The sequence below is a fragment of the Lissotriton vulgaris genome, chromosome 5 (genome assembly GCF_964263255.1).
Source record: "Lissotriton vulgaris chromosome 5, aLisVul1.2, whole genome shotgun sequence".
In the NCBI taxonomy this organism is placed as follows: Eukaryota; Metazoa; Chordata; class Amphibia; order Caudata; family Salamandridae; genus Lissotriton; species Lissotriton vulgaris.
The window spans coordinates 721,104,936-721,131,177 of record NC_141693.1 but is presented as its reverse complement, the minus strand read 5'-3'; the positions used below and the strand labels follow the sequence as shown (position 1 = coordinate 721,131,177).

General features: G+C 47.8%; 1 protein-coding gene across 1 annotated transcript in view; it reads right to left on the bottom strand.

The window, feature by feature from the left end:
* LOC147711436 (hexokinase-1-like) overlaps positions 1 to 26,242 on the bottom strand; it is a 2,269,016-nt gene that overhangs the window by 346,460 nt on the left and 1,896,314 nt on the right. Inside the window, exon 15 of the mRNA XM_086919487.1 lies at positions 22,054 to 22,237. Within this exon, the coding sequence (XP_086775613.1) occupies positions 22,054 to 22,237 (184 nt within the window). The remainder of the gene's footprint in view (positions 1 to 22,053; positions 22,238 to 26,242) is intronic.

The window sequence follows — 26,242 nt, the reverse complement described above, 5'->3', positions numbered from 1 at the left end:
TATGGTTATCAGTATCCATAACATACATATTAGCATGTGTGTTAATACCAATAGTTGCAGTACTAATTATGTTGCTTCAAGGGTATATTCATCTACATCTTCTAGTTCAGTGGAGACTAAGCCTACAATTACCCTAAAATCCCACTTGCTACTGACAGTAGTTTGCAATCACTAAATGTTAAAGCATTACATTTAGATTCGTCAAGAGGGGACTTTTCCTCAAATTGCTGAATGAGTACATTGACACTATGGATGCCAGGGATTGCTTTGTGTGCACACATTTACCTACATAAGCTGCAAAGGGTGTCATTTACCATCATTTTCCTTTGACTTATGGTATCAACTATAGTCTTTTAATAAGTCTTTTTTATGGGCAGGGTCATTTCCAGTATTATTTTTCTAATTATGATTAAGTTTTCTTATAAGTTCCCATACTTAGGCATTTGAATCGTCACCCTGGGGCTAAAGATACAGATACAATTGAAAAGTTCTTTAATCATTTCGGTGCGCATGATGGCATGGTTCCGACATGCACCATGGTGCTTGTGTGTCAAGGACCGAACCATTAGGTCCTCTGCACACAAGCATCAAATCCCTCTGCTGTAAACAGTAGACAGCCTCCGGAGCTGGGGAAGATATTCACCAACTTCCTGAGGCATTTTGTTTGTCAGTGTAATGACGATTAGCACCCATGGCGCGCCCCTGTCATTGCACTGAAAGTGAAAGTAAAATTAGCCGATCGGCTCATTTCACCTTCACTACCTACGTGCTCTTGGGCTATCTCAGCCCGAGCACATAGGCAGAAGGAAGAGGTATAATTGGAATGGGGAGAATCTCCCCCTTCCAATGGTACACTTCCCTAGTGGATCCCTGCTGCTTGGGGATTGCAGAAGGGGGGTGAAGCGGCCCCTCGGGCAAGGGCTCTTGCTCCCCCCATATAAATGGCCTTATTCAGTCTTTCTGCTCCGCACCCCCCCCCCCCCCTTCCCCCCAGGGGGGCAGAAACCAGGGGTTTTTGTTTTAAATACTTACGGGTGTGATGCCCAAAATGGTCATTAAAATGCTCCTACCTGTGCCAAAAACTGCCAGTCTTTCAGCCTCCCTGGGGTGCAGATGTGGGCAATACCACCCGATCGGCCACCCACCTGGGACCTGGGGAAGCAGAAAGCCTACTAGGAACCAGGGTTTATTGTTTTTTTTTTTTATAAAAGAGGGGTGGGGTCTGCCCACAATGGTCATGCAAATGCCCCCACCCCCAACACAAAAGGGACAGTCTTTCGGCCTCCTCCGGAAGAATGGTGAGAGTTATTACACCCGATCTGCCCCCTGGGGGGGAGCAGGAAGCCCACTAAGAACCAAGGATTTGTTTTTAAAAGCGTACGGGTGGGACCTGTCCAAAATGGGCATGCCCCACACCCCACAAACACAAAAGGGATAGTCTTACTGTCCCGAAGGGCAGATGGGGGTTATTACCCCTGATCTGACTCCCGGGGGGGATGGGGGGGTCAGAAAGCCCACTAGACACCATATATTTCTTTTTTTTAATAAAAGAGAAGTGGGGACTGCTCATAGAGGATATTGCCAATGCCCACAGCCCCCCCTCCCCCCCCCCCCCCCAAATAGTCTTTCTGCGGTATGGAGTTCATTTTTAACCAGTATAATTGAATTATTTTTCAGTGCCTTATAATCTTCTCTATTTCCCCATAGGTAACACTGGTATGGTTTATAATATAATTATGTCAGGGGTACATTCCAGAGGTAGTTGCGGGTAACCTTAAGAAGCGGTCAGTAACAGAAGATGAATTACTAGAAGAGGGAACTTTCATAGGTTGACCCTTTCCAAGGCACGTTCCTCACAGCTCTTTGGTATCTACTGCTCGACTTGATGAAACTGTTGGGGCTAGAGATACATTGGGGGCAGGGGGTACATACGGTATATTAGTTTTCTCAGTCACATTATTAGAGGCCCTAGTGATATGAGACACCTCTGACTGTTTCGCCAAAATCATGTTTACCACAGAGGATTCCTCAGCAATCGTAGTGCTTACCCCTGGGTAACGGCCCTGCACATTTTTTAATGCTATAAAATGAGACTACAGAGCGATAGGGCTTGCAAGGAAGGGGGAACGTTCCTGCTTTATTAAGACTTTGAAGTGCTCAAAACATTTTTCAAGAAAGGGGTCCAAAATGTCCTGATTGAGAGAAAAAGGCTCCATGTCCCAGTCAGACAATTGCAGTAAGGTGGTAATGTATTTTCGCAACCTCTGTGTTTCCGGCTAATGCCTTATCTTTATTTTAGTAATAATAAATCTTTATTGCTTGATTAATAAAAATAATTGCAATCAAAACATCTTTACATCTCACAATATTTAAAAACTGTACCACAAATACTATCTAAGAATTTACCAATACATTCATAATAATATTTTTTTTTAATAGACCAGTTCCCCATACATTGTACAACTAAGAACAGGCTATCTAGTCAATCAGACATGGGCTTAATCATGCATAATTAATTACATTGGTAACACATATAAAAATACATCAATAATCACTATAACAAGATATTGCCCATTTTGCCTTATCTTTGTTGATTTATGTACTCTCTGGCTACCGCCTGTAGTTTTGTTTCAAGTTAGACCCTTTGTTTTTTTACTCAGTTTAGGACGTGTGCTTGGCCACAAGTTGCCAATAGTTTTTGCTGTGAAAGACATATGGTTAGAACCACCTAACGAGGCATTTGAAATTGGGATAGGAATGTATGAGGGCTGGATTTAGTCATTTGTGCCCCGCCCCTTCCAGGGCCGACGCATCGGCAAGGCATTACCTCTGAACGTTGGGTGTTATGTTATCTGTAGTCCAGGTGTTAGGAGACACACACGAGGGCCTGGACACTTCTCACATGCACATAACTGCCCGCGCTGTGGAAGCGAAGTTGCGCTTTTGAGTGCATTGGTATGTGCGCGCCCCTTCCTGGACTGATGATGCAAGGCAGCTCCTCCGAGCACAGACTGTCATTATGGTATCTGGAGTTTGTAAAGTATAGGTTCCCCAAAAAATGATGACAGGACACTGCTGTGTGGTTGCGCTGGTTTATTGCTTCATAACACCTAGAGAGCGCCGAGCCGGTGGCCTCCGTGCTCCTGCTCTCGCGGTCACTCACTGGGGATGCACACTCATCCCTCAAGATGGCCGCCCGCACGTCGCGTCATGACGCGACGTGCGTACACTAGAACGCCAACATTACATATCTCTTACAGTCCGCTGCTCATATCAAAGTCTCGAAACCTGGCTGGTCTCGCCACTGTTCTTCCCCTCCTGGTCAGCCTTACCGGGGTGGCCGTGGCCTCTCTCTCTCAAGAGTCTCTGCACAGCCTCCTTCACTGCTCTGCGCGGTCGAGCTCTCCATAGATCTCCTCGTGTTCATCCCTTTCTCCGTCCCGGGGCTGCCACAGCCGCTTTACTCCTCACACATTTCTCCTCTTCCCATGTCCATTTCCTCATCAAATAGTTCATGTCCTGCATGGGTTTCCCGCGCACCTTCCGGATTGAGTCCACCTTGGTTCCATTGTAGTACTTTATTGCATCTCGCCATACGGTCCTGAGACCATACATTGCCGTCGCTCAACAGGGCTGCTCTGTCATACACCTCCTTGACCTGCAAAGGTTTGCTGTACTTGCTGTCCCCTTTCCTCTGCATTGTCGCCAACTTAACTCGTACCCACTCGCCTTCTTCTAGTCCGTTGTCCCTCACGTTCCTACGCTTGTTGTAGTATTTAGCGTATACTGCCTGTGCCTTCTCCAAATTCGCTTGTACCACTGCGGGGGACCATTTACTCTTTATGGTTTTCTCCTTCCATACGCAATTGTCCTTTGTGAAGGAGTCACGGCCCCTCAGTATTTGGAAGGGGCTGTATACGGTCCCCGTGGGGGTGATTCTGTACGCCCATACCATGTGCCATATTTCTTTCTCCCAGTCTTTGTTGTTTGATATCGCTGCTTGCACTGACCCCATCACCACTCTATTGAAACGTTCGACCAGTCCATTTCCGGCCGGGTGATAGATTGAAGTGTGTTTGGAGAGGATGCCATTTCTTTCCATGAAGTTGGTCCACTTGTCTGAGGTGAATTGGGGGCCATTGTCGCTTAGAATGGCCTTGGGAATGCCCTCTCTCATGAACGTGTCGTTCAAAAATCTTAAGATAGTCTCTGTGTCCATTACTTCCTCCACTTCATTTCAAGCCATTTCGAGTATCGGTCGATGAGGAGACACACGTACTTTTGGATGCCTTGTCCGTCTAATACCGGGCCCAAGATGTCTATGGACAACTCCTCCCAGAGGTTCTGTGGGGGGTCAAATCTTCCCAACGCCGGTCGCAACGGTTTGAGTGTTTTGTCCGCTCCCTGGCACTGTGAGCAATCCCTGACATATCGTTCAGCCCGTAAGTCCATGCCTGGCCACCAGTATCCTTGCTTGGTCCTCAATTTCATCTTTCCTATCCCCAAATGGCCTTCATGGAGTATCGCTAATAGTTTGGGGATTATGCCTACTGGGGGAATGACCTTGTCTCCCCTATAAACAAACACTCCTTGATCGTCCATTGATAGCTCTTCCCTGACCTCGTAGTATAGTCTCAAGTTTTCGCTGCTGTGTTTCTATTCTGGCCAGCCCTTTACTATGCATCTTTTCACCTCCTGCATGGCATGATCTTCGCTGTAGGCTTCGTTCCACTCCTGGTTGCTGATGACCTTTTCCTGGTCATCCGTCAGGGCCACCATCTCTTCCTCACCTGTCTGGTCCTCTTCTCCAGGTTCCATGGCCGCCGCCCTGCTTAAGTAGTCTGCCACTTTGTTCCGACTGCCTGGAATGTACTAAGTCATATCTAAATTCCAGTAGCTTCAATGTCATTTTCAAAATCCTGGGGGTGGCACTCGTGTGCCCACTTGACGTTAGCACCTTCACCAAGGGTTTGTGATCCGTCTTTAATTGAAATCGGGTGTCCCACAAGAATTGCCTAAACCTTGTCGTTGCCCACACCACAGCTAGCATCTCCTTTTCAATTACGCTGTATTTCTTTTCTGTGTCGCTCAATGTGCGAGAGGCAAAACTGAGTGTTTCCATCACGCCTTGCCCTCGGTCCTGCATCAACACCGCGCCCAATCCTTTGTCGCTGGCGTCTGTCGTGAGTACAGTCCTGCCCTGCGGATCGTATCCTTGCAGAGGTATGGCTCCCACCACATCTTTCTTTATACTCTCGAATTCTCCTTGTGCCTCCTCCGACCAGCAGAACACTGAGCTCTCTCTAGTTAACATCCTCATGTGGTGCGTCTTCGCTGCAAAATGCTGCACATATTTACTGTAGTATTCCGCCATTCCTAAGAAGGACCTGACGTCTTCCTTGCTCGTGGGTGGTGATGCGTCACAAATCGCCTTCACGTTTTCCTTCTTTGGGGTGATCCCTTGCACTCCAATTTCGTGCCCTAGGCGGCACTTTTCCCACTCCGCCGTGAGGCCCTTTCCTTCTAGCACTCTTAGCACTTTGGCCAGTTTTTCGTTGTGGTCTAACCTGTCTCGTCCCATCACTAGGATGTCATCCTGGAAATATTGGATGCCATCCATATTCTTGAACAGTTGATGCATCAATTTCTGAAACACCGCAGCCGCTGATGCTAGTCCAAACGGCATGTGGCGGAACTGGTAGCACCCGAAGGGGGTAATGAATGATGTCAACCTCCTGCTCTCCGGGTGCAATGCAATTTGATGGTATGCGGACGTTAGGTCGATGGTTGAGTACCACTTGATGCCTCTCGTTTTGGCCAGCATCTCCTCAATCCTTGGCAAAGGAAACTTCTCTACCACAATGTTCTTATTTAACTCGCGTAGGTCCACACATAGCCTGACCTTCACGCTGGGTTTCATGACCGCTACCAGTGGCGCCAGCCACTCAGCGCACATGATCGGTTCAATGATTCCTTTATTTTCAAATTCTTGCAGTTCTAATTGCACCGGTTCTCTCACCGCGAGAGGTACATTTCTTACTTTGTGAGACACCGGTATGGCGTCTTCCTTGAGAACGATTTTGTGCACAAACTTTTCAAGCTTCCCCACCGTGCCTCCAAATACCTTGGGATAGTCTCTCCTCCATTTGTCCAGGTCTGGCCACACTTCCGGTTCGGTGAGTAGGATCTGGTGGGGGTAGCCAAGTTCCTAGGCTGGGCCTGGATTATTAGAAGTAGGTTTATTAATCTAAATTAGCTGAGACTGTTTTATCCTATATTACTGTGGTAACCAGCATTTGTATCTTTTTAAACTTTTGTATTCTTCTGCTTGAAGTTATTCGATGCCAATGATTTAATACTGATTTTACTTATGTTACTGTGTTTTTTGTATTTATGTCTTTTATGATGAATTAATCGAATAAAGACTTCTTGAACTGAACTGAACTGAACTGAGTAGGATCTGTAATTTCCCACCAGGGTCCAGTTTGATGCCCAAGTCACCCTGGTCCAGCCATCCCAACACCGATGGCCCCTTCTCAGATATGTACAATTTGCAGTAGGCGCTGCGTCCTCTGAATTCAAGCTTTAACAGTCTGAATCCTACCATGGGTATGGGGTCTCCGTTGTATGTGACTGGTCTGATGTCCACTTTCTCCAGGTCTGGGCCCAGGTGCGGCTTGAAAGTTTCGTTCCACACCGCTCGCTGTACGATGGTGTATGGCGATCCCGTATCAGCCACTATACTTATCGGTACACCTTCGATCGTCATGTCCAGTACCGGCTTGGTTGACCTTTTGTTGTCTACACTCAGCACTTGGTCGTAGATGCAAAGTACTGTGTCCTCTTCCTCATGGTCGTTCTCTTCTCCGTCCTCTTGTCCCTGGTTGATGTACTTGACCACACTCCTGGAGGCTTTCCTGCGGTACACTTTCTCGTAGTGCCCTACGATCCCACAGTACATACATTTGGCGCGAAACGCCGGGCACTTCCTGTCGTAGGCTTCATGTGCCCAGCTTCCGCACCTATAGCAAGCCTTCTTGTTGTTCTCAGTCTGTTTCCCCGGTGGTCCCGGATTCCATTGCCACCTGTCCCTCTGATGTGTGCCCCTTGCTTCTGTTGTCCTTGCGGTGCTCGTCGTCGTCTATTCTGTTCACCATCGAACTTACTGCGGTCTCCCTTTTTGCCGCCTCCGCGCATCTTCGCGCCAATTCCGCTCTCCTGACTATGATCATTACTTCCTGCAGCGTGGCGTCACCGCTGGCCCACAGCTTGTCTTGCACCGCAGTACTCGTCGTGTGCATTACTATTTGATCCTTGATGAATTCATCTTGGAATGTGTCATATCTGCACGTGGATGCCAATTTCCTCAACGCTGCCACATACTCTTCCACCGATTCCCCTGGCTGCTGCTTCCTTTGCTGGAAGTTGTATCTGTCAATTGAAACGCAAACAATTGGTTTGTAGTGTTCGTTAAGTTCCTCAATAGCATGGGCGTACACATCGTCGTCTGTGCTCCCTCGTGGTTTAGGTGCCAGATTCTTGAAAATTCTTAACCCCTCCGAACCTAGATTGTGTAACAATATTCGCCTCTTCCTTTTACTGGTATTTTCTCATCATTTTAATCTTCTAGCACTTCGATGAAGTTGTCTATGTAGTCTCTCCAATCTTCCCATCTCATGGGGGGGCTCCCCTGGTTTGGGTAAGAACTGCACGGGGGCCGTCGCTGATGCCGCTTGTGCGCACATCTTTTCGCGCCTTTCTGTAGGTGGGGTACCACCGTGGCTTCTGGGGCTGCCAGGTGCACTGTTTTCCTCTCGTTTTCCGTTTTGTAGCTGGGGGCTCTCTGTGTCTGCCCCTCCACTCTTCCCTGAGGTAGCCAGTGCTGTGGCCCTAGTCGTGTGGTGGTATGGGGTGTCTTGGGTGCTTTTCCCTTCTGCGCGCTCTTGTGCTTCCTCCCCAGTGCTCAGTTTCGGCTCTTCAGAGGGGGTGTGGGCTCTGCGGCACTCTCTGGTGTCCAATCGTTTATGTGCGGTCGCTTACTTGCAGGCTGACGCTTCAATGGTTGTGTCTGGTGTCTGGTTCAGACTGGCCTGTCTTCTCTGTCCTGTCCGTTTTTTTTTCTTCATGGGTGTTCCTCTGGTCTTTGTCCCGACCTCGTCGCCATTGTAAAGTATAGGTTCCCCAAAAAATGATGACAGGACACTGCTGTGTGGTTGCGCTGGTTTATTGCTTCATAACACCTAGAGAGCGCCGAGCCGGTGGCCTTCGTGCTCCTGCGCTCGCTCACTAGGGACGCGTGCACATCCCCCAAGATGGCCGCCCGCATGTTGCGTCATGACGCGACGTGCGTACACTAGAACGCCAACATTACAGAGTTCAGGGGCTAGTAAACACACACGAGTGCCTGGCACCCACTACCACGCACAGAATAGTCCTGCGCTACAGGAAGAGAAGTTGCGTTATTGTGCGAGGTTAGTATGTGCCCCGCCCCTTTCTGGGCCAATAATGCAAGGCAGTGTCTGCCAGCTGAGTGTTATGGTATATGGAGTCCAGGGACTAGTAGACACACACCTGAGGGATTAGGCCCCTCCCCCACGAACAGAAATGTCCAGCACTGCGGAAGCAAAGTTGCGCTTTTGAGCCCGTTGGTATGTACGTGACCCGTCCTGGGCCTATGATGCAAGGCAGTGCCTTCAAGCACTGACAGTTATGGTATCTGGAATCCAGGGGCTAGTAGATACACACATAGGCCTGGGCTACTCTCCCACACATAGAATTGTCCTGCGCTGTGGGAAGCGCAGTTGCACTTTTGTGCCCATTGGTATGTCCCCCGGCTTTTCCTGTGCCGATGATGCAAGAAAGCACCTCCGAGCACTGACTGTTATGGTTTCTGGGGTCCGTAGGCAAGTAAATACGCACAAGGGCCTGGGACCCTCTCCCACGCATAGCATTGCCCCGCACTACAGGAAGCGAAGTTGCATTTTTGAGCTACATTAAATGTGCCCTTCCTGGACAGATGATGCAAGGCAGCGTCTCCGAGCGCAGACTGTTATGGTCTAGGGGCTAGTAGACACACATGAGGGCCTAGGGCCCCTCCCCCACGTACAGAATTGTTCCGCGCAGCGGTAGCATATTGCACTTTCGAGCAACGTGGATGATGCGCGCCCCTTCCTGGGCAGATGATGTAAGGCGGCGCCTCCGAGCGCTGACTGTTATGGTATCTGGAGTTCAGGGGCTAGTAGACACACACGAATCAAGGGCCCCTCTCTCGCACACAGAATTGTCTTAGTTCTTGGCATCTGTATTGTTCTGACTGCAGTTACTGTATGCTATATGTGAGAAACTGGCCTGGTAATGATGTTCACTATTCTAGTGAGCACCTTGCACCAGTCCAAACAACCCTTATGGTGATGGTTGTAAAGTCAATCTTATAGACCAGCTATCCTAGTGGTAGCATGTACAAAGCAGTATTAGGCTAAACTCAAGAGGGCATGTGAAGCCAGCTGTTTTACCATATGTAACCCCTTTAATACCAAATGAAAGGACAACACAGGATATATATAAAATATATATGTATTTATTTCTAGACAATACCTCTGAACTCTTTATGAGGTCAGAGGCACAAGCACATAACAAGATACTTAATTAAAATGCAATAAGTTGCACAAAATACATTAGGCCCTAGGCGCACGCTAAACCATATACTAAAATAGTGGTATAAGTAACACTGCTCGGAAAATGAATAGGTCTAGGGCCTAGGGATTCGCTGGGGCTACGCTGTACTACCAAGGGATAGGAAGCAGGAGGCCGACGGGAAGCGTGTGCAGAGTCTTTACTCACACGCAAGTTACCATAGAAAATGAATAGGAACGAAAGAGTTAGAAAATAGTTCTCTTAGGGCACTTCTGACTGGACTCGATGAAAGTTACTTGAAACCTAGACAGTTGGATAGTCAATACCCACAGGAGCATCGGAGTACTCACGTTACCTCACAAACAGGAAGCGGGTGCATAGGTATCAAAGTGTGTCGGGTTTCGTAGCTGAATCCTATGGAGCCGTGAAGAAAGATGCTGCAGGCGACCGGTAGAGAAGTGTCCAGTTGGATCCAAGGGCCGATCGAGGATGAAGAGTACCTGAAAGCAGAGGGGACAGAGTCTGAGAGTCTGAGTCACTAGCCAGTGACCAGGAAGGAATCAGGAAGGAACCAGGCGATGTCGCGAAGCAATTAGGTGATGTCGTGAAGCTTGTCTCTGCAGCCACGTGGACCAGGAGGCGTCGACGACCACCAGGAGTCAGGCACGGACTGTCCCACAAAGGCTCTTGCTGTTGGCGGTGTCAGCTTCCGGATTGGAGTCAACAAGCCTTGGCAAAGGCAACCCACACAGGAATCAAAGTTAGCTTCTTAATCAGACCTGCAAGGTCTGATGGGCTGCTTCTTTTCAGGGAAGCAAGGGCCAGTCTGGAGCAACCAGACCAGCGGTGTAAATTCAAGGTTGTCGTCGTCAAGATGGCCACTAGCCAACGGGCAAGTGACCGGACAGACGCATCGAGCAGGAAAATGCAGAAGGGCCCCACGCAGAACTCGTGGAGTGTGCAGGGCTGATCTTCGGTGCAGATGATGCTCGGGATTGGGGCTTCTCAATCACCAATGCACAGCTTGGAGGATGCCTCAGAAGCTGCACGGAAAGCAAGTCGCTGACTTTTCAAGATGGCCGGTCCCACGTCTCGCGGCGCCTCCACGGGTCTCAGCTTTGCTGGGATTGTTGATCAGGCTGAAGGAAGTCTGGAAGTCCGATTCTTGTCAGGCTCTGTGCTCGGGCTCCGACGGGAGCGTCGACAAAGCAAGCCGTTGATCGTTGGATGGTGCCTGCTTGTGCAGGGTGGTCACTCCTTGACCACAAGGGAGATTCTTCAGTCTTCTATCTTCAGGTAGAATGTCGAAGGTCCAGAGTTTTGTTTCAAGTTTCAGTCAGGATAAATCTAAAGTCTTTGGACTCAGCTCCTACCTATATACAAATCAAGGGGCTGGATTACCTGCTAGGTCCCTCCTATGGGTTGGAACAGGGAAGGGGGTGGTTACACCCCTTTCCCTTTGTCCAGTTTTGTGCCAGAGCTGGGGCTGGAGTGCCCCAGCACCGGTTTGAACTGGACTATGCATGGTACACCTTGTGTGCCCCAGGCAGTGTCTCATTCCTTTCAGCCCTCCCTGCCCCAATACACTATAGCCTGTCTGGGGTGGTGCTAGCACCTCCCAAGACAGGACAGGAAACCTATTGTCCAAGCCTCCCTCGCCAGCAGCAGGAGGTCAGACTTGTGTCTGTGGCAGCAGCATCCATTTTGTGATCCTGAGGCTCTGGTTAACTTTAACCGGGATTAGTATGAACAACAGGTCTTCTCCCTCTAGAAGGGTGAATGCTACCCCCGTTCGCCAGTACTGGCGAGGGAGTAGTATTCCACAGCCTACGACACCTTACTCAACATGTTTTGATAAAGCCAAACCAGAGTTAGCATTTAACCGCGAGGTTCATAATGGACTTAAGAGTATATGGTATGGCTATATCCTAGAACAACTATAAGGACATGGTTCCGAAAGCTGCAGACAGGCTCAGCTCATGCTAGAGCACCATCTCACATAAAACCAAGCACTCTGCCTCCAGGATTGTTAAGGCCTGTCATAGGAGTGACTTATAGATATATATGTGTCTAGATATAAGGTTAGATATAGGAATACTATATCTAAGCAAGGGGTGATTACACGACCTTGCCCCAGCTGAGTGATCAGCCAGTTGTGTCAATGTGAGTGGCCAGCCAGGGGTGGCATAATACATGCTGCAGCCCCTGGTAGGCCTTGGATGCACCTATGCCCTAGGTACCTATATTACACTGTACAGGGGCTCATAAGGTGATCCAATATCCAATTGGAGATGTACCTAAAGTACATGGAGTCCATTTTACAGAGAGAGCAGATAGCCTGGGGCCCTGATTATCAGGATCCCAGGCCAACTAAGTCGAAAACCAGCTAAACACTAGGCAACAAATCTGGGGTAACCATAGTCAGGTATCCACCTTCCTACACTATATGCCAACGAGTCGGATGCTGATTCAACGCCTTAATTTGTTGGCTATACTTCTTTACTGATATAATTTGTCACTAATGTTTGCATTTACTGGACTGATTATCAATTTTTGATAACTGATTAAACTTTATTTACCAATTCTTGGTCCGTATTGTGTTACATGAAGTACAAATTATTTTTATTAAAGGTTAACTCACTTTGCCTCTCAATCAAACAAAAAGATTCATCAGGTGAGAAATGGTAAGGCTCTGTCTAGCGCGTAATCAATACTAACACTGAAATTCATTTTTATGCTGCTTCTGAGTGAAAAAAGAAAAACTTTGTGAATAAGGAATGATGTGCATATAAACAAAAAGGGAGTGGAATTGGCCTAATGGCTAGGGCGGTCGACCTCGAATCTGGAGAACCAGGTTCGCGTCTCGGAAATGACGCTAAACATCCTGTATCTCCCCGTGCCTAACAAAAAATTAATGTGTCCTCATGTAACGCAACTGGTGCTATGTAAAGCACTCTGATACCCAATACCAGGTCAAGTTTGCGCTATATACAACTCCGTAAAAAATAAATAAATAATTAAAAGCAAAAGGTTAGCACACGAAAAGCCTATTTTAAACACATGCTATATGGTGATTTGGTACCCAATTTCTGGCCTTGTTTTCGAAATAGCCCTGACATTATAGTTTGACTAAAGCAAACATACCAGTGAGCATGTAAACAGCAACCTTCATACGATTCACATAATTGTATTGGGCAAACTGTACTTTATTTTTTCTACTACGATTTAAATGGGCCATCCGGCGATAAGAAAGAACGTAGTACTCTTCTCCAAGCCGTGCATCGTAACACAATTTTCAACAGTAGGCCTTTTGGGATGTTTCTTTTTTCGATCATGTTAGGTGTGCACTTGATTGTGGCATCATTCATGGGATGGCCCCTTTAAACAAGCTCATCCTTGTATTGTGTGACAACTCCACAAATCTTGACAAGAGTTGCAGCAGAAAGTGAAGAAAATCAATAGTTAAAACGTGTGAACAGAAATCGTGTGTTGCTTTTGGGAACTTTTAAATATTTAACCATGGAGCAGAATGTATACAAATTTGGTGATTTTGTGCACAGATGGAACTGAATTCAAACCGCGTTCAAAAAGCACACATCATGGCCGTTCAAAGTACAAAGGTCATTTCATATAAGAGATGGTCAATTTTACTTCACAGCTGCACAAAAAAAAATCTCAATCTTGTTGAAAGATAAATTGGTAACAGTTCTTTCCAGCTTCACTGCTGCACCGATGACTTTCATAAGCAATCAGTACTCTAGGACACTGCACACGTTGTAATTGTGGGTACGTTTAAAGTTGCTTTACACTGTTTAAGGCCAACCCTGGCCTGTGTTTCAGTCTATATAGTGATACATCAAACACCTAAAAGACGACGGGAGGCTGTTTGTAATACGTTTAATCACTGACAATAGCCTGGGGTAACTCTCTCTCTCATCGTCCTTTAGCCCATATCCCACCAAAGTTTGAAAGAAAGAGCCTGTGGGTCAATTCACACATTTTGAACTGTTACATACGAGAAAAGGGCGTAATTTCTAAAAAAAAATATATCTTGACGTGGATGCAACTGTCTTATTTCACTTACAATAAAGCGTCACTCATAGGGTTTGAAATGTAATAACAAACGCACTGGACACATGGGAATGCCACTCTTAAGCAAACTGAAACCTTGGCAGCTATGGTACCCAGGCTCTTGCTGAAAACGTTTTTAGAGGAAAACATGTGACTTAAAAATGAAACCTCGAGTTTTTATTTCACATTTCGAGGTGCGATTATATTGATTTGTTATTTATTCTGGTATGTGATCATGAAGTTAGAAAGTTACTGCAGAACATTAACAGACATGAGAATTCATCTTCACACAGCTGTAAGTGTACAAGCTGACTCACTCAACAAAAACATAACTTTGTCACAATTCTTAGGAACGCATGGGCCAGACAAATATAAATCACTGCAGAAGCACGCATTGGAGAAAGAACCCCAGTATCTCCTGATAGCGCCAACCTTTGCCATAAAATACACTCACTGTGATGCGCTTTCTGCATTATTACTAAACAGTGGGCCCGCAGGGTTGAAGCAGGAACTGTGGATATTGTTCCACCTGTACTGTGTTCGCCTCATACGCAGTACCCTGACACCATGCAGAAGGAGTAGTTTCTGTCCTGTAACTCCAGTTCTGTAGTAGGGTATCTCTGTTATAGTCATAATCTAGTGAATAGTCCCGCCCATGTGCGTGGACCCCGGCAATCAAAAATAATCTCTTAAGTTGTCAAATCATGCAGAAACTGCAAAGACACTTAAGAGAGAATTTAAAGACACATAATGCAGCCTATATCCACAGGCTACACTGTCCAGTACTTCAACTAGAAATTCCACCAAATAACACCACACACAATACAGCCAGCCCAGTTTCTACCATAGAGAAACTTGCCTCCACCAGTAAAAGACTCTGGAATGATAGAGAGGAAGGCATGGACAGACAAGCCCCATAGGCTGCCATTATGTGGCTTAAATAGGATACTGTGCCTTTAAGAGAACTTTCCAGAACTTTCTCCCAGTATCCCAGAATGCATAGCAGGTCCCTCTACTTTCAGTTCTTTTTGAAGGCGAAGCACGCCAGACCTGTCGCATTCCTTAAATGAAGAAACATCTCCACCGGGGAGGAGGGCGGGCGCTTATGACTATAACAGAGATACCCCTACTACAGAACTGGAGTTACAGGACAGAAACTACTCCTTCTGTAGTAGGGGATCTCTGTGTATAGTCATAATCTAGTGAATAGAATGGCAAGCCCATCCCCACACCAAAGCGGCGGTGGAGAAAATAAATTAACACCACTATTGTGCGAACAAATTCCGCAGTGAAGCCTGTTCATCCTGAGCATCTGCCCTGGCGTCAGTGTCCAGACAGTAATGCTTAGCAAAGGTATGAACCGACTTCCAAGTGGCTGCCTTGCAGATTTCAGCAATCGGCACGTTACGGAGCAAGGCCGTCGTGGCAGCTTTGCCCCTGGTGAAATGAGCCTTAGGCTTACCTCCTAAGGTCTTGTTAGCCTTTTGGTAACAATTGTATGCAGGACACAATCCACCTAGAAATGGACTGCTTAGAGGTAGCAAGACCCGTCCTGACTGATCCATAATTAATGAACAACTGGTCAGACCTACGAATATCTTTGGTTTTATCCAGATAAAATTTCAACACCCTCCTAACATCCAGGGAATGGAGAGACCTTTCCGCTGGAGACGAAGGATTCTGAAAAAACGTAGGCAAAGTTATGGTCTGGATGACATGAAAATCAGAAATAACCTTGGGAAGAAATTTAGGGTGAGTACGCATAACAACCTTAGCAGCATGAAATACAGTATAAGGTTCAGTACAACACAACGCCTGAATTTCACTCACCCTGCGGGCCGATGTAATGGCCACGAGGAACGCCGCCTTCCAGGACAGGTGCTGCAACGAAGCCTTATGAATAGGTTCAAAAGGCTCCTTCATGAACCTGGACAGCACCACATTCAGTTCCCATGAAGGCGAAGGGAGCCTGACAGGAGGGAATACTTTCTTCAAGCCTTCCAGAAAATCTTTGATCACAGGGATCTGGAAGAAGGAAGAATGTGAAGGGCATTTCCTGTAAGCAGTCAATGCAGCGAGATGAACCTTAATGGAATGAACATTAAGGCCAGACTGCGTCAAATGTAGAAGGTAAGGAAGGATGACATGTTCCTTGCACGTCGTCGGGTCATGGTTCTTAGGCTGGCACCAGATACAGAACCTCTTCCACTTGTAAGCATAGGAAGTCCGAGTGGAAGGTCTCTTAGACTCCTTCAGTATGTCCATGCAATCTTCGGGCAGATTCAGATGGCCATATTGCACTATCTCAGGAGCCATGCCGCTAAACTCAAAGACGAGAGGTTGGGGTGTAACATCTGTCCCCCGAACTTCGTGAGAAGGTCCGGCCTGCACGGCAGCCGAATGTGAGGAAGGAGAGACCGGTGAAGCAGGTCCGTGAACCACCACTGTCTGGGCCATTCCGGGGCAATGAGTATCATCCGAGCCCTGGACCGGGCCAGCTTGATGAGCACCGCCGGAATCAGGGGAATGGGAGGAAAGGCGTACAGAAAGCTGTTCGTCCAGTTGATCCATAACGCATTCCCCAGCGTCCCCTGCTGGTAGTACCTGGAGGCGAAGTCTCTGCATTTGCTGTTTTCGGCGGTGGCGAACAAATCTACGTCTGGAGTTCCCCACCTTGCGAAGACTTCTCCTAGTACTTCGTCGTTTATGACCCATTCGTGGTTTTCCTGAACCAGTCTGCTCAGTGCGTCTGCCTGAACATTCTGCACACCTGGCAGATGGGTAGCCGTTATCGTCAGTCCTCTGGCTAGGAGCCAGTGCCAGATCGCCTGCGCCTCCATTGACAGAGTGCGTGATCTTGAGCCCCCCTGCTGTTGTGGTAATACATTGTGGTGGTATTGTCCGTCTGTACAAGCAGGGAGTTGGTCTGGAAGGACGGAAGAAAGGCCTTCAGTGCCAAGTGAACAGCTCTGAGTTCCAGGAAATTGATGTGATACGTGGCCTCCATTGGTGACCACGTTCCTTGAATCTGTAGGTTCCCGGAATGCGCCCCCCATCCCAGGAGAGAAGCATCCGTCACAACAGTCTGCGAGGGAATGTCCTTGTGGAAGGGAACACCTCTCAGGAGATTCTCCGCCGAACACCACCACTTCAGAGACTGAAGAGCATGCAGAGACAGTCGTATCTTGTCCTCCCAAGATCCTTTCCTCTGATCCCACTGGTCTTCCAAGCACTCCTGCAGCGGTCTCATGTGCAGTCGTGCGTGTGGCGTCAGGAAGATACAAGAGGCCATCGATCCCAGTAGAGAAGACACCGTCCTCACTGTTGTAGATGGAGTTGTCATAAGAGCCTGAGCCTTCCGAAGGAGAGATAATCGTCGCTCTTCCGAAGAAGACACGCTTGCTGACAGCGTATTGATGGAGGCTCCCAAGTACTGTATGCATTGGACCGGAGTCGGGACAGACTTGGCCATGTTGATCGTGATCTTTTCTTTTGCACTTGCTTGTTTTCTTTCTTCAGTCTGTCCCTGGCGCCGGGAAACCCATTGCGGGTAGCTGAGCGCAATATAAATTCAATAAAATAAATAAATAAAATAAATGTTGATGTGCAACCCCAGCTTGTTCAAGAGAACGCACGTCTTCTGGAAGTGTGCTCGCGCTTCAGAGAAGGAGGATGCCTTGATCAACCAATCGTCCAGGTACGGGTAGACAAACACCTTGTTCTTCCGCAGGTGTGCTGCTACCACCGCCATGCACTTCGAGAATGTTCTCGGCGCAGACTTTAGTCCGAATGGGAGTACTGTGTATTGATAATGATTGGCGCCGACTCGGAACTGCAGGAACTTCCTGTGTTTGTGTGCAATGGGCACATGGAGGTAAGCATCCTGTAGGTCTATAGCACATAGCCAGTCTCCCTGTTGCAACTGAGGATAAATCTGATGCAACGACAGCATGCGAAACTTTTCCCTGCGAATCCATTTGTTTGCCTGTCGCAAGTCCAGAATGGGCCTGAACTTGTTCTTGTCCTTCTTGCGAACCAGGAAGGATCGGGAGTACAGGCCTCTTCCTCTCTGGGACAGAGGCACGTCTTCTATCGCCCTCTTCCTTAACAGGATATCGGCCTCCGCCTGGAGCTCGCGCAGCTGAAACTGCGAGCTGACCGGAGGAATCGCCGGAGGCGGGCTCGTGAACCGAAGACTGTATCCATTGCAAAAAATATTCAGCACCCACTTGTCCTGAGTAATTTTTCTCCACTCTGCCAGAAAAAATTGAATGCTTCCCCCTACCGGAGTGGGTAACAGATCCGGGGGAAGTAGGTTTCTAGGGCCTAGACCCAGCCTGGCCCTTGGGCGCCGGAGCCGACTGCTGGCCTCCTCTGCCCTTCTGGCGCTTCTGGAACGGCTTACGGAACTGTTGTTGTTGTTGCGACTGTCCCGAAGCTTGGCCACGCCCTCTGCCTTGCCCACCGAACCGCCGTTGGAATGGGCGGTACGACTTCTTCGTGTCTATAGGCTTCTCCAGGCCCACAGCTGTGAGCGTTTCGGCCTCCGCCTTCATGCGGGCCATCTCGTCATCCGCATGCTTCCCGAAGAGGGTCTCGCCAGAGAATGGCAGGTTGGCTACCCTCTGCTGTGTGTCAGGTTTCAGGGACGTAAGACGGAGCCAGGCGTGACGTCGTTGGTTAACTCCATGGCAAAACCCGTGAGCCGCCAACAGGGAAGAGTCCGCTGCAGCGCTGATAATCTGGTTCGCCACCAGCATCCCTTCATTCAGCACTTCCTGGAAGTCCTCGCGCTTCTCGCGCGGTAAGTGCTCCGCAAACTGCTGGAGGGAGTCCCAGAGGGCGCGGTCGTAGCATCCCAACAGCGCCGTGGCACTCGCAGCCTTCATAGAGGTCGCCGACGTTCCACATACTTTCTTCCCTGCTGAATCCATCCATCTGGACTCCTTATCCGGGGGAACCGTGGATGACGGGGTGGTGGCATGTTGTTTGCGGGCCGCCGTCACAATCACAGAGTCCGGAGGGGGTTCCGCCCTCAGAAAGGCCGGGTCCGAATCGGGAGCCCGGTACTTTTTCAGCAATCTCGATGAAGCCGCCTTCGTCACCGCAGGGGTGAGAAAAAGGGCCATAGCCGGTTCCTCCAGGCCCGGCACCAGAGGCAGCAGTGGACGAGACAGGTGTTTTTGATGCAATGTCTCAAAAATGACTGAAGTCTTAGGTGTAGGCACCGTCAAGGATATGCCCAACTTCGCAGCGCCCCTTAAAAGGACATCATGCAACGCCACCAGGTCATTAATCGGGGACACCCTCGTGTCTGGTGACCCCGACAAGGTCGGAGAATAGTCCCTGGTCCCAGAGGACCTCGTGTAAGAGCGAGAGTCGTGCCTCCTACTGCGGCGTCTCGACCGCGTGGACGATCTGTGTCGCGATCTCTCCCTCCTCCCAGAGCGAGAGCGAGACCTGCCAGCCCGTGGCCGCTCCACCGGTTTCCGTGGTGGGGTCTTCCTTGGTTCCTCTCGGGGTTTAGGTTTCGGTGTCCCCTTAGGAGGTGTAGGCAAAGGAGGCAACGTCGTGGACCTCGGCGGAGGGACCACCGACCGAGGGGCCGGCCCATGCGGAGGAACCGGTGGCGGTGGGCCGCCTGGCGGAAGCGGAGGGTCCTCTTTAGGTACAGGCGGAGGTGGCGACCTAGGCCGAGATGGTGTGTACACCTCTGAGTACACCGAGCCCGGTGACCCCTTAGGCGAAGGGGGCTGAGATCCAGCCCCTTCAGCAGGTGATCGCTTCCTCTTGCGTCCTCCACTAGAAGCAGTCAGACTTCTGGGCCGTTTAGGAGAGACGGAACGACTCCTAGACGCCGATCTCTTCCTTCTCGACGCTGAGCGTCGCTTTTCCGGCGTCGAACGTCGCCTCCGCGACTCCGGCGTCGAACGCCGCCTCCGCGACGTCGACCTCTTCTTCCTCGACGTCGAACGCCGCTCCTGTGACGTCGACCTCTTCCTCCGTGACGCCGTACGCCGCCTCCGCGACGTCGAACGTTCCGTCCTTGACGACGAGCGTCGATTCCTCCTTCTTGAGGCCCTCGACGTCGAGGAGCCCCTCAACGTCGACCGGTGCTTCGACGGCGATCAGCGGTGTCGCCTCGACGGCGAGCGCCAATGCTTGTCACTTCGTCTCCGACGTCGATAGGAAGACTCCGACGTTCTCCGTCCCGTTCGGGCTGGACTGTTCCCATGAGGCACAGGGTCAGACTGATTTGCATATGGCCATGTCTGAACTGGGGTGGCAGAGTGGGCTAAAGAACAGTGATGGATTAAACCCAGATCTGTTGACTTGGTGTGAGTGTTTGATTGGTTCAGATGCTCCGTCCATCACCACCCCCTTTTGTACCGCGTTGTTGCATATTTAGACAATGCATATTTAGTTCATAACACATTTTCTTATAATGTGTATTAATTAACCATGCACCAACACTACAAGGGGGGCAACACATTTTGCATGACAAGTTGCCTAAAACATTAGAGCATGTTGCTATGAGTATGTATTAACTGTGTGAGATTTGAAAATTTGCACTGGTGCATGTTTATGCTATGTTGTACATTGCACATTTGTGCATGTTGTGCACAAACAATAGAAACACTGCTTTAAACTAATAGCTTTTGCCAGGTAATAACTAATACTGGGTACTAGTATGGGGTAGGTAAACATAATGGGTTTTATTTAATAAATTAGTACTCTTTAGTGTTTGTTTTGTTTTGGGCCCATCATAAAATGGTTGCCTAAGAATCCAGCATGGCTGAGAATTGAGCTGAAATGAGAGACGCAAGCGCAGATTATGCCAGCTGCCGCAAGTGAAGACACATGGGTCAAGGCCACAGTGAACTGTACGCTTTTGTCATCGTGCCAATGTAAGAGTGTGCGTGCAATGTGAAAGGAAGGAGGAAATGGACTGGTACATTTTTCCTATTAATATTTAAAACATGTATAACTATTTATGGTGATACATAAGACTAGATTTAGATGCTAAAACTCTAAGTTTATGCTTTGACTAACTAAATAGTTTTGAAAAGATGTATTTGTCTTATGCATTTATTTCTCTTTGTGGGAGATTTTTGTCAATGATTAATTTTGATTAGCATTAGCCTTGCATAACTCACTCTTGAATTATATTTTCCTGAACTCTTTAAAGAATTCTGAGTGACATTTGATGCCTCATTCCCTTCCTTGTTTCCAGTCTGTAATATGTTCAGTATTAATTCTATTTTTCCAATTTTAAATTCTGTAACCTGATTGATATTTTACTAATGAATAAAGGGTCAGAGAACCTTAACTAAAAAATAAAACCCTTCAAAATACTCAACTCTATTTATTGCCTTAAAAGTTAATTATATTTATATTTTTCATGTTTATGTAAAGTCTCCTGAAGGTGATACACAGTGGCAAAGGTCCTATCACCTATAGAGCGGTAAAATAGAGGTAAATGAGGTTTTGCATTGAGAAATTACATGGAAATTACCACTGGATCAGCTGCTCAGTAGCTCGAGCAGCAGTGCTCGTAGAGATAGGACACGCAAGCGAAGCAACGTGTCCATAGAGGGGGGATTGGGAGCCGAGATTGATAAGCAGATCATTAAAGAGGTTATCCAGGGAGAAAGGAATATTCATTAAAATATTTGCAATGCTATAGGTATCGCATTTAAATGAGAGACCTATGGCATTGCAAACAAATGGCTGCATTATCCCGCCTGCTTGAAAGTGAAAGCGGGCGTGTCCACCTGAATGTAAGCGAAGCATGTCGTCGTGCTTAACGTAGGAAAAACTCAATGAAAGAAATTGTACACGTAGCGTGTAACAACCAAGTAAAGGGGCCAGTAGCCATGGGAGGATGCAAATGACGACATGGCCGTATTAAGGCAGGACTAACAAGCCTATTAAGGAACCAGATGCCAGCATTTACAAACTACAAAGACGCAAGCAAATAACAAATATGGGCGGGGCTTCTCCTTAGTACATTACCTACAACAGGTCACCAGAGCAGCGCTTGAGCCCTGGCTCAGGCTCGACCTAAAAATGGGCCATATGTCTCATTGTTTTGCATACACCTGAACCAGAACAGGTCTCAGTAGTCATTCACTCTGTACAGTGCAACAGAGACCAAGCCAATAGGGCTACATATTTCTGTTACTTAACTCATTCTAACTGTTGTTCTTTTGTGCTGGCTTTAAAATTAACAATTTCCACATTTTCCAGCAAGTCTCTTATGCCTGAATGTTCTCATTCCTTTTTCAATGATCATACATTATTAAAAGCTTCTTTGCAAACATGATCTCAGAAATTCATTCTGATTACCTCTGTTTCCCAGAATTCAGTGACAATTCATCAACGGCTTTGTCATAAACTGTTCTGATGTCGTCTAAGCATCCATTGTCTCCAAATGCTCCCCATTCCATGTTAACACACATTCGTCCTTGATCTCCCTCCACCATTTCTATGTTTCTCGTTTCTTCCATGTAGCAAGCGTTGCTGCCAGTTCCTGAAGCAAAAAATAAATTGTTTAATCTTAATGACCTGCAAAAGAATTAAAATATAGAAATGTATACTACATAAGAAGGTGTCTTGTATTTTTAGCCCATTTTTATGTATCGAGCATTTGCAAAGTCAATAGCTGTTCTAGTAATCATAGAATGTTAATTATTTTTTACTTCCATATGTCAGCTACATTGCATGTAGACAACTTGGCAGGCATATTGAATGTATTAAAAAATACCAGTCTGGCATACTGAAATATCATTGTGTTATTCCTGCCATCGATTTTACCTGTTTCCCACTCACTACATGCACCACATAAACAATCACTCACAAGACCTTGTTACAATGGGAGAGATGGAATCAGTAGACTCCAACAGCAGGGAAAAGTAGAGTGGGGACTGTGGCCATGTAGGTCGGAGGCAGTCTACACAGCAACTCTGCATTTATAATACATCCAGTGCTTAATTTGTAAAATAATGTGTAGGGCAGTGGACTTTTTGTATGTCAACTCCTCACGTTTTGCCTCAATGCTATTGGTCATGACTCCGACAGTGCACTGGAGCCAGCTGTCCAGGCCAGAGTGCCAGTGATCTCTCCCCTCTCCCTGAAACTGATATGTGTTAATTGGCAACTCCATTTGGCAAAGGACTTTAACCCCTTTATAAGTCCTTAGTACATGACCCAGTGGTACCCAGGGCATGTATGTTAAAGGGGTCACAAATGACTGAAGCACTGTTTCTGCCACCCTCAGTGCCCCAAGTAAACTACTGACATCAGGCCTGCCATTGCAAACTGATGGAGCAGTGCAAACTGCTTGAACTTGACTTTGCCCTCACCATGTGTGACAAAGTCAATGCACTATTTTTAAAATATGTCAGTCACCCCTTAGGAAAGCCTCCTGAGCCCAGGAGGGAGGGTGCATTATATTAAAGGTGTAGACATGCAAGTGCAGGCTTATATGTCCCTACAGTGGCCATTATCCATTAAAGTACAATAAGGGATAGACGGTCCTTGGATAACATGGGCTGGCACACAGGCAAACCCACGGTTGGCAGATCCATTACCGTACTGCCTAAATATGTTGTGCTTGGTATCAAACAACGTGCCTCATCACCCCTGACATGATTCCTATGTTGGGGACGATATAGCAAGTTGTGGCGAGTGACATCTGAAAGTACCGGGCGATTAGGTCTTGGGGCGAGCAGGTCTCGGGGCTCACGAGGTCTAACACATATATGCCATGTACAGAGTACTGTTAGTGGAGTACAACCCAACCTCCATAACTGAGTAGGTTTGGTGGGATAAAAATGAAGTTTAGAATGCTAACAGGTGCTTGGTTTGGATACAGTGGCTGGCTCTGCAAGGTTGTCCTTATTCTCTGTGGCCCGATAACAGTCCCCAGTTTGCAGCGTCCCTAAAGGACAGCAGCCAAGCTCGCTGGCAGCAGCTGCAGCCCCGTCAGTTAAACAAGTACAGCAGGGGCAGAGAAAAGCTGTCCCTAACACTCCTTCTACCAGTGTACAGGCATAGTGACCGAAACATAGGGAATCGTGTACCTGAAGCAACACACAACACCCAGCTCTGGTAAGGCAACCCCTGCCCTTGCTGCCCAGCTCCTCTTCCTCCCTCATCCCCTCTCACCGCCTGCCCTGGCTGCCAGCCGCTGCTGGAAACACTGCATTTACACAAGAGCATGCGAAGAGGCAGCTAAAGGAAAGACGAGATTTGTGACATGCCAAAGTGGCAATATTTGCTTTGAAGCAGGCTCTGTAAGCACAGCTGATGACTCCTGTATCACACAGCTACCAAATGGACTTAAGGTTCAGTCCAAAATTCTCGATTTATTTTTCTTAAAAGGTGGGTGCAGCTGTTAAAGAGGAACAGCTGGTTACATAGATCGATCAGGGAAGTCCTGTGTATGTAAAGTCCACGTTCAAACCACAGGGGATCTTAGTGCCAAGTAATTATTTTAGAGTGAGGATGAAAATTGGAGTGGACCTGCCGGTATTCGAACCTGTGACTACAAGGTCAAAATCAAACTGCTGCAAAGGATGCATTAGTCTACTGAGCCACCAGACGAGATGTGTCAACTCATCTGTTTTAAATCTACAAAAATGCCTGAAGAACTATTTAAAATAGAATGTGGGAAGTGCTGCTATCTACAAAGAGTCACAGAACCAACATTTGGATCGAAACCTTCAAAACCTTTGCTAGAGAGCTAGAGTGATAGGAACAAGTAGACTTTCCACAGTGCACAACAATAGTTTTACAAGAAAAAGAAGAATCAGTGCCAGAAATCCTAATCTTTAACGTGGACGTCATTACTTGGAATTTGCATCATTTAGCACAGTGCTATGCCATGGAATGGTGTCTGAGACAGAGTATTGTAGTTATGTGCTGTTCATAACTGTTCCATCATTATGCTCTTCAGGGACGCGTGTCCCCAACAGAGTAATGTATGCCAGAGTGTGTTTTTAGAAATTATGTGAGGATTTCGTTCAACATGGTTTGTATCATTAAACCACACCTGCTTTGTGAGCCAGGCTGAAACTTCTGCTGGCTGGGTAATGGCGCTGCTGAAGACACAAGACAAAGAAGTTTTAATTTTTGTCTGGGGGACAAAAAACATAATAGGGGGAATGCAAAAACTAAAGGATTACAACAACAATGTATATGTAGTAAATTGCATTGCAAGGCAACAAAACCCATTTCTGCACTTAACAACGTCCTTATAAAATAACTAAGCACGCACCTGCCGCGAAGAGCATATCGACATTGACCGGCAAAGCAAGTTAATGTCATCATAAGGTAACAACCTAATAGCGTGCAGTGGTGGCTAGTAACATTAATAAATGGAGATGAAGCACTCACCATAAATGCTGCTGGTCGCCGGGCCCTACGTCCGGCGCTCCGCTCCCCAAGCTGATCCTAAGGGTGACGAGGAGCAGGAAGGGCTTCCTTCCAAGTGGAGCTCGAACCCAACCAATCCTGGAGCTGCTCTCAGCATGTGAGCAGCTCCAGGATTGGTTGGAGCAGGCTAATCCAGCTCACTTTCAGGCTGGGGTCTTGTACCAGCAAAACCCCGGCTGTTTCTTAGGAACCTGCCCACTCCCTTCCTCACACCGGTGGCACACAGAATAATAAAATGGTAATGACCATTTTATTATTCTGTGTTTACTGGTGCACCAGCAAGTGGGACGACGCTCTTCCGCCCAGGACGAGAAACCGCCACTGGATGTGGCATGCACCCAGGTGGCTACCTTAAAGGTTGCCCACCTGAATGGCCCAGCATTTCTTGTGCTCTGGCTGCCAGCACTTGCTTGCTGCTGCCAAGACAGGAATCTGACCTCTTGTCAGGAGATGTGAGCTCTCCCAGGAGTCAGAAACAATAGCCTGGATGGGAAGGCGGTCACACCTCCCTCCTTGACAGGCTTTCTAGTGAGTACATCAAGGCAGTGAGCTTCAAAGGATGCACCGCCTGTGATACAAGACTGCCTCCCAAAGGCGGAAACAACCCTCCCCCTGCCACCAGACATATTTGCCCTGGGCAGGTGAAAATATTAGGTATTCAGGAGGTGTACACCCCCAGAAGGCTAGCTACAACTCTAGGGTGGGCTACCTTTTCTGAATAGCTACGGATGACTTCTGCCATTTTTACAAGTGGTAAAATAATGGGTTCTGGGTGGAAAAGGTGACCTACACACCCGGATGTGGTTAGCTCAGACGCAGATTAGCTGCTAGGGCTTGTAACCAATTGGCCACTTGCACTCACACCCCTATCCCCCCTAAATCTAGGATTTATGGGCTACCCTTGTCACCAGAACTTCAGTTCTGATCTGATTTGCAACAAGGGCAAAAGAAGAAACCTGTGTCTGCTACAACAGGAGCTGCCCAAACCAAAGGCGTAATACTCTGCACCTGTGACAAGCTTCCTGTAACTGCACAAACGCGCTCGTCCTAGACCAAATTTCGGTTCCCACCGACAGAGAGACCCCTTTGAGAGCCAAAG